This window comes from Camellia sinensis, chromosome 9, assembly GCF_055761805.1.
Source record: "Camellia sinensis isolate YWXY chromosome 9, ASM5576180v1, whole genome shotgun sequence".
NCBI classification, from domain to species: Eukaryota; Viridiplantae; Streptophyta; class Magnoliopsida; order Ericales; family Theaceae; genus Camellia; species Camellia sinensis.
In genome coordinates this window covers 20,436,032-20,444,884 of record NC_138969.1, presented here as the reverse complement: position 1 = coordinate 20,444,884, position 8,853 = coordinate 20,436,032, and the positions used below count along the sequence as shown (strand labels likewise).

At 46.9% G+C, this 8,853-nt stretch overlaps 1 protein-coding gene across 1 annotated transcript; it reads right to left on the bottom strand.

Moving 5' to 3' along the window:
* Nucleotides 1–236: 236 nt before the first annotated feature.
* Nucleotides 237–737, bottom strand: LOC145799277 (uncharacterized). Its single transcript, XM_082888825.1, has one exon. It carries the CDS (start codon nt 735–737, stop codon nt 237–239), a length of 501 nt encoding a protein of 166 aa, XP_082744951.1.
* Between the last annotated feature and the right edge of the window lie 8,116 nt (nt 738–8,853).

The following is an 8,853-nucleotide window of genomic DNA, read 5'->3' as shown; positions in this document are numbered from 1 at the left end:
TTAGCTCGGTCGTTTCTACGACTTTTGTTCGTATCATTGCGGTTTAAACCGCGATGTTGGTCTTTAGCTCGGTCATTAGGGTGGTTGTCCTCCTGTCCCACAGAGTGAACCTTCCCAGCCACTCTTCTGTCCGCCGTAACCAGATTTGCCTTCTCAGTTGCGGTGGCGGGGGCGGCATCAGCTTCTACTCGGCTATGTTCGTTGATCTGCTGCATCAAGGACTCCATGGTTGTGGGCTAGTCCATCGTAAGCAAGTCTCGCAGCCTATGTCCGACTGGGAGACCACGCTTGTATTGTGTGATCGCCAGATTGGTGTGGCAATCGAGGATCTCATTGTAAGTTTCCCAATACTTGGCATTGTATGCCTTCACAGAACCACTAGATTCCATCTTCACGCTTAGGAGGTGGTCAACCTCCTTCGGTGTTCGAGTGTTGGTTTTGAATCTAGTGACAAAGACCTCTTTTAGTTGTTGCCGCCCTTCGATGCTCCCCTCCGGGAGTCTTTCGACCCACTTCAGGCCTAGTTCTCCCAAACTTGCTAGGAATATGAGACACATCAAGGCGTCATTGCAATGGTGGCGAGCCATTACTTGCAAGTAATGACTCACGTGCACGTACTGATCCGTTTTGCCGTTGTACAGTGTGAACTTAGGTTGGTGGAATCCGGTAGGGATTGGCATGCTCTCAATCTTTGGGGATAGTGGGGTAGCGATCAATCTTGCTCGCTCTCTGTCCATCGGTGCTGGGGCCATCATTCTAGGCATTGGCATTGCCACTTCCTCGCTGCAATGGATTTGGGGACTCAGCCTTTGGAACGCCGGCAATCTTTGGGTCTCTCTACAGCGAGCTTGCTCCTCCAATACATCCCTCAGGTCCCCCGAATGGGCAGACTAAGAGTATCTTGACGTCGTCGATGGACGTGAGGGACGGTAACTGCTGTCGGGAGTGTGAGATCTCTCCACTGGTGGGTTAGAGTCTCCAACTCCATAGCTTCTGGTGATAGAGAAAGAAGGCGTACCATCTTGGCGATGACTGTTAGAGCGACGGGGTGGGGTGCGCTCACTGTGGTTGCCTACTCCAGCAACACCCTTCGCCTTGATCTGGCGCTTGAACGTCTCCATTTCAGTCGCCATCTTTTTAATGAGGGCATCCTGGTCCCTGAGTTTGTGCTCCAACCACTGAGCATATGACTTTCCTCATCGTCGGCTACCCTCTGGACTCTTGAAGTGTTCAGCGATCCTTGCGCTTTTGTCTGGCACACCTCCGGAAGAGGTTTTGAAGTTCGCCATGGTCGGAATAGTGGGAGGGCCATCTCTTCGTCAGACAGACTCTGGTGTGATACCGTCGACAACGAACAGCGGTGTTTCGTTGTTGTTAGCGATGGAAACGATTGAAAAAGCTTGGCCAACGAGGGTTGTTTGTTAAAGAGTTCCCGTAGTCGGCGCCAATTTTACGGGGGTGAAATATTCTCTGTTGTTTGTACTGCTTGAATACAAGCTTCACGTGACATTGCCTGACCTGAAAACCAAGAGATGGTGAGCTGTCCAGCAATGTGCTACCGGATAAACCCTCGGACGTTCAAGTCAGCACACTTGGAGAAGAAGAAGAAGAATAGAGAGAGCACTTTAGAGCGAGAGAGTTTGGAATTCCTTCTGATTGCTTACCTCTAACATCTCTCTTCTCTTCTTTTTCTAGGCTGGCCATGCAGCCTCAGAGATTGTGGACGCACTACCTCTGCTGTCCTTCTCTAAGCAGGCAGTTGTGCTCCTCTCTCCACCTTTCCTACACGTGTAGAGACCAAAACCTCCAAATAATGTTTCTCGAACCGCTAAACGGTATTGACGCATACCAAGAGTGGATTTTCTCTGTTTTACCATTGGTCTAGGTGGCATACACTACCAGCTATCACTTGGAAGAAATAGACACCACAACAAACTGGAACGGTCGAGCTACAATAAACCGGTCCATCGGGATGAACTGATCGTAGGATACGCAGTTCGGCATCTCGGCCTCGCCCTGCTACCTCTTAGGACACCTCGGCCCTACGTCACTCTGGACTGTTCGTAGTTTGGCCAAACGCATCCGTACAGATTTAAGCAAATATCCATTTTAGCCGAATCATAGCTCGGTTAGCTTGCTCGGCCCAATTGATGGGCTGTGGTAGCCGCGTTGGTTAAGCTCGACCAGGTTCATGGTCATTGGCCCTAGCGAGGAGCAACGCCATACCTCACATGGATGTAGCTCGGTCTAATTGTTCGGCGCAAATATCCCTCTCAATTGCCGCTTAATCCCATCCAGGCTAAGCGTGATTGGGATTACTACTCCGGTCGAGCTATCCAATTTGGTCAGTCATTGAGGATTGCGCCAAGAGTCTTGCCATCGATCAATCATTTGTACTGACAAACCATCTTTTCAATGCCACGTGGCCTTCCTTGACTGGTTCCTTGCGATCCTATAGCTGTTCACATTATACCAAAGATTTGAAAAGTCGCACCTTATTCGGTTTCCACCATATATACGCACAAGAAGCCCAAAAACCCTTATCACTGTTCATCTCCCTTTTGTAGAAACCCTAAGCCTCAGACTTCCAAGCTTTTGCCACCGCCACCATCGCTGTTGTCGCTGCTTTTCGAGTCGTTTCCAACTATTTCTGTCCTCGCGAAGGCCTCAGTAAGGGTCATGGTCACCTGGGTCCTGACTTGGCATCCATACCCTTAAGTTTTTCTCACTTTCCTTTATATTCTCTATTGATGTTCTTCGTGTTCTTAATTCCCGTCTGTTTCGTGACTGTTAAAATATTGCGTACGCCCCTCTTGTGGGATTAATATCTATGAGCATTAGGCCAAATCAAAGCCCTAAGTAGCAACGGGGCTTCCTTGCCCCTTACTTCCCTTGATTACTGTAGGTGGTTTTGGATTTAGGATAAATACTGAAAACTCTAGGTAGAACCGATCAAAAACCCACTTTTAGATCTAGAAATAGGATTTAGCCGAGTCGGAACTGGTTCGAGTTTCTCCCTTGAGGTCCTTCATGTGGGAAGATTGAACCGAGATAAGAATCGAAATACAGCACCACAATCGATCAAATGGGCAGAATCTCAGACCGAGCTAAAAAACTCCCTCATAGGAGCCGTGCAAGTTATGTTGTGCTAATACTTGGACTTATTTTTTAATAATGCAGAACAAACTATGACTGACCAGGCTCTCTCATCATAACTGTCGGTGAGGCTCAAAGACCGAGCAAACAATCACCCAATTTTTACCGAGCTATAATGAAAATTACCGAAATAAATAAAACTGAGATACATGCGGAAGTACCAGTTTATGGTTATTTCCACTGGGGCAATGGCGGAGTTCCATAGAGAATACAGTATTCCAAACGACGTCCACATAGAGCTAGCAAAGAAAGGAGACACTCCCTTGAAAGAACTGGACAAATGCCCTTTCACGATGGTATCCATTGCGGAAGGCAGCTTACGCTTCCTGGTCTAACCCTTAGTCTGCAAATTTTCTAGGTAGACTAGGCTGTGCCCGAACCAAGTTTCCAACAACAGATACAAAATAATAAACGGCGTGGCCGTGCTAAATGGGATACTCAGTTTGAATCTCGGCCTCATCGAGATTTTCCATCAATACACACTCAGCAAAAATAAAGGGGGGTTTTGTTGGTATCTCAAAGTTAGGAAAGGCCGAGCAAACCTTATCGAAGGTAACCTGGATAAAGAGACAAGTGATGATGATTTCCTGTGGGTGTCCGGTAATTACGAGGACACCGAAGCACCCATACCGTGCTGGTATATAAGAAAAGGCGTTAGTAGTGCTGGTGAGCACCTTAGCATGTTTTTAATTCTACAATTGTTCTTGTTTTTGCCGATCTAAACCTTACTTTCTTGTTGCAGACTACAAACTCTTGGCTGACGATTAGTCCCGCGCAAATCAAGAGGCCATAAGAATTGCGTTTCGACATCCAGCCGAGGAGCGAGATCCTAAAAAATTGCTTGGTTATGAACCGAGTTACCATTACATAGTGCCCATGCAGGAGGAGGGTGACCGACTTCCTTCGTGTCCCCTCTCCAGAGCCAGACCCAAACCTTCTGCCAATCAAACTTGTACCATTGACTGAAGAACAAGAAATGGCCAAAATCTTAGCCATAAAGTCTATGATAACGGGGGAGCCAAGTGACACATAGGCGGCTGAAATGACAAGAGGCCAAACATCGAGGCCTGCCGTGCAAAAGGGGCCTGTGCTAGCTTTTGCCAGCGAGGCAGCTGCTGGTTGGTCGAGAAAAAGGCCAACAAATGAGCAAGCCGAGTAGCGCCTTGTTGACGAAGATTCGGCCGAGCTACCATCGACTAAACAGGGAGAGCAGACTGAACAACCACTTTTCGGGCGAACCGCCCATTCTACTGCCCCTGCAGTTTGGTCACCCAAGCTAAAATACAAAGGCCGAGTAGTGACGGAGGCGGAGTCCATTTTTGCGGATAAGGACCGTTTGCTCAGCTTCAACATGACCAGGGGTTTGCTTCTCCCTGTGGACATGAAGAAGCATGAGGAACTGTCCGACCTGAAAGTCCTCTGGTCGGCCGCAAAATCGGTCGTTCTAGTAAGTGATCAAGTTATTGTACTTCCAAGTTATTGATCGGTTTCTCATACTAACTTCTGCCTTGCTGCTGGCCGCGTAGAAAAACTGTTTGGTGCACAAACGTATGATTTATGTGCTGCAGAGTTTGAGGGAGGCTATCGCTGACAACAAATCCAAGACGAACGAGCTGGAGAAGCTGAAGACTGCACACGAGCCAGTGGAAGTTGATAGACAATGCTAAGGAGGCCAGCACGGTCGATAAACCAACTCTACAGCCAACCGACAAGACCCCACTGCCAGCCATATCGGAAGAGGCGGCGCCGAATAGTGAGCAGGAGCCTTCAACCGCCGAACGAGGAATGAACTCTGGCGCTGAAACCTCACAGAATGTGGCAGAAGAGGTGGTAGGCAACCTGGAGGACGCTGTAGATATCGACTAAGGCGCAACTAGGCTTATGTTTGTCCCCTTTTTTTTTTTTTTGGTATTGATGTAGCAGGCTACGCGCCCCACTTTTGTAATCAGGCTTTATCATGAATGAAGAGTGAACTTTTTCCTTGCCATGTATGCAAATTTTTGTTTTCCCTATGGTTGTCGTTTTCTTCGATTTGGCAGAGATAAAATCTTCTCAGTGCATTCTAAGCGTAATGGTCTCAGTTTAACGAGCAAACTCATCTTGGTTTAAAATATTAGTTGAATACAACACCAACTGTTTGGTAGGCCGAGCAAGGTCAGCTTGGTTTTAATAAGAACTCGGTAAAGACACCAATATTTTAAGCGGGCAAGCAATGTCAACTAGGTTACAATATAAGTTGGGCGAAATTGATTTTGTTTGTGCGGTCGGGCAAAATTAGCTTGGTGAGTGAGCAAAATCACCTCTACATCGGCAAACAAGAAACAACTCGGGTAATCATGAGCAAGATCTGCTCTTTAATAAGCGAGCCAAAATCAGCTCGGTTAACGATGAACAAAATCAGCTTGACGTAATGAGCAAAATCTGCTCTTCATCAGCAACCAAGAAAAAGCTTGGGTAATTACGAGCAAAATCTGCTCTTCAATCGGCCAGCGAAAATCAACTTGGTCAATGATAAGCAAAATTAGCTTCACAAAGCCAAGCAAAAATCAGCTCGGATAATTTTGAACAAAATTGGCTCGACCTAAATACAAGTTGGGCAAAACACTAACTGTTGGGCGGTTGAGCAAGTTCAGCTCGGTTTAACAAGCAAAATCAGCCCATAATTGAATAAACGCTCATTCTGCAAAAGTTATCCCGGTTTTGAACACTTGCCCCTGGTACTCATAGCAACTTAATGTCTTTGTAACATTTCCACGTAGAAACGCGAACATAAGAGAAAGAAGGGGTCATCTTCTACTACATGTTGCAGATTACACCCAATGCCGAAAGGCCAAGTTACAAGAAGCAAAGAAGTTGAAAAGATTACATTTCAAAAGTAAATTATCTAAAGATTGGCCGCTTTCCGTGGTCTGGGGTTAGCTTTGCTATCTAAGTCTTTCAGGTGCTATGCCCCTTTGCCTGCGAGGCCAGTTATCTTATATGGCCCTTTCCAATTTGCTCCTAATTTTCCCTCGCTAGGGATCACTATGTTGCCCGTCACCTTCCTCAAGACCAAGTCTCCGACCCTAAATAGCCTAGGATGCACGAACTTGTTGTATTTCCTGGAGAGCTATTGTTGGTAAGTTGGTATGTGGATTAGAGCCCGTTCCCTTCTTTCTTCGGCTAGGTCAAGCTCCAGGGCTACAGCTTTATTTTTCAAGTCTGGTTTGAAACTTTCAGAATGGATGGTTGGCATGCCAATCTCCAGTAGTATGACTGCCTCCATGCTGTAAACCAAGGAAAATGGAGTTTCCCCGGTTGAGCGCCTTGGTGTAGTGTGGTATGCCTAGAGCATATTGGTAAGTTCCTCTGCCCACTTCCATTTGGCCTTCTCCAATCGCTTCTTCAGCCCGTCCAAGATGGTTTTGTATGAAGCTTCGGCGTGACCATTTGATTGGAGGTAGGCCGGTGTAGAATTGTAGAACATAATCTTTAACTCCTCGGAAAACCCGCGAAAGAGTTTTGTCGAACTAAGTGCCATTATCCGAAATGAGAGCTTTTGGGATGCCGAATGGGTGATGACATTCTGCCAGCCAAATTTTTTAATATCTTTTTCCTTGATGGTGGCCAATGGCTCGGCCTATACCCACTTGGTGAAGTAGTCGGTAGCAGCAATGAAAAATTTGCAATTGAGTAGAGCTACTGGAAGAGGTCCTACAATGTCTATCCCCCAAAGTGCAAATGGCCTAGGACTTGTAAAGTGGAGCAAATTTCTGTCCGGTTGGTGAATCTGGTGAGCGAATTTTTGACATTTTTTACATTTGCGAACATATTTTTACGTGTCCTCCTGCATGCATGACCACCAATAACCCTTGGGAAATTGCTCGGTATACAAAAGATTAGCCCCTAATATGGCTTCCGCAAATGCCTTCGTGAATCTCGAAGAGGAAAGCTTCAACCTTGCTGAGGTGGACACACTTCAGGTATGGCGCAGTGAAAGATTTCTTATACAAGGCGCCAGATGGAGAGAGCCAAAACTGCTCTAACTTGGCCCTTATCTTGTTGGCCTTTTTCTTTTCATTGGGTAGAATTCAATCATTCAGGAAGGTGATCATAGGATCCATCTAGGATGGTCCCAAGTCAGCGCAGAGTACTTCGGGCACCTCCGGTTCCTCAATGCTCGGTTAGGGTAAGAATTCTATCATCAAAGAATTGGGAAAAGTCGTTTGCATAGATGCTAGGCCGGCCAATTCGTCGACTCCTTTGTTTTTTTTGCAGTTAATTTGTTCCATTCTTATTACGGCAAACTTTTTGATTTCTGCGCATACCAGCGCTTCATACTTAGCCATCCTTTTATCCTTGGCCTCATATTCCCCAGAGACCTGATTGACAACCAACTTGGAGTCGCTGAATACCATAAGTTCTGATGCCTTCATTCTCAAAGCGCTCTTCAATCCGGCGAGGAGGGCTTCATATTCCGCCACATTGTTGGATGCTAAGAACCCAAGTATGATCACATGCTCAACGGTCGGTCCATCCGAGGACGTCAACACAACCCCTAGCCTGGTGCCATGTCAATTGGAGGGCCCATTGACGAAGAGTTTCCACATCTCGCCAATGAACAACTTCCAGTCGTCAGAGAGATTTTGAGAGTTCCTCCACTTCAAGGTACTGGTCGGCTCAATCAGGTCTCTTTCTACATCTCCGTCGTGCTTGTATTTTGGTAAATCGGCCAGTTCTTCCATTTCTTGCTCAGCTTTCTCTTGTCGTTCTGCTACTTGTCGTCCACCACTTATTTCTGCTATCCAAGTCGTGGGCTGCGCCAAGTCCGTGATAGCCAAATCGACAACGTAAAGAGGGTATGTTCCAGGGACAAATTCTGCCACGAAGTCGGCAAGGGCTTGAGCGTTGATAGTAGCGCATGGCTGGAACTTGATATCGGATTGCCCCAATTCCACGACCCACTTCTACCGGTGAAATCTGCCTTTTCAAATAGCGCCTTGAGCAAAAATTCGGTTAGCACGACTATCGTGTGGGCATTAAAATCGTGCGCCAGCTTTTTGGAAGCCATTATGAGAGCCAAAGTCAGTTTTTCTAGGGGCAGATATCTTGATTTGGCCGGGAGCAGTATCTTGCTAACGTAGAAGATGGGGAGGTGCTCGATTCCCTCAGCGCGGATGAGGACGGCGCTCACCGCGCATTGAGAAACTGCCTAGCAGAGATACAGTCCTTCGCTCGGTTTTGGCGTGACCAAGATTGGGGCCGAGGAAAGGTATACTTTTAGATCCGCTAGTGCATAGTCGCACTCGTCGTCCCAAAAGAACTTGGCATTCAAAGTTTTGAAGAAGGACCCACAACGATCTGAAGACTGACTAATAAATCGGTTCAATGCGACTGCCATTCCGGCGAGATGTTGCACGTCCGTCGTGGAGTTTGGCCGCTCTAGTTCTTGTATTGCCTTAAGCTGGGAAGGGTCGGCCTCGATTCCTCAGTTTATGACAAAAAAACCTAGAAATTTCCCAGTTCCAATTCCAAATGCACACTTGGAGGCACTTAAACGCAGCTTGTGATGTATGAGTATGGCAAACATTTCTACTTGGTTGGCAAGGTGTTGAGACTTGTCTTTGCTCTTCGCCATCATGTCATCGACATAAGCCTCTATCATGCAGCCAAGAAGAGGAGCGAATACTTTGGTTGCCATCCTTTGAAAAGTTGCCC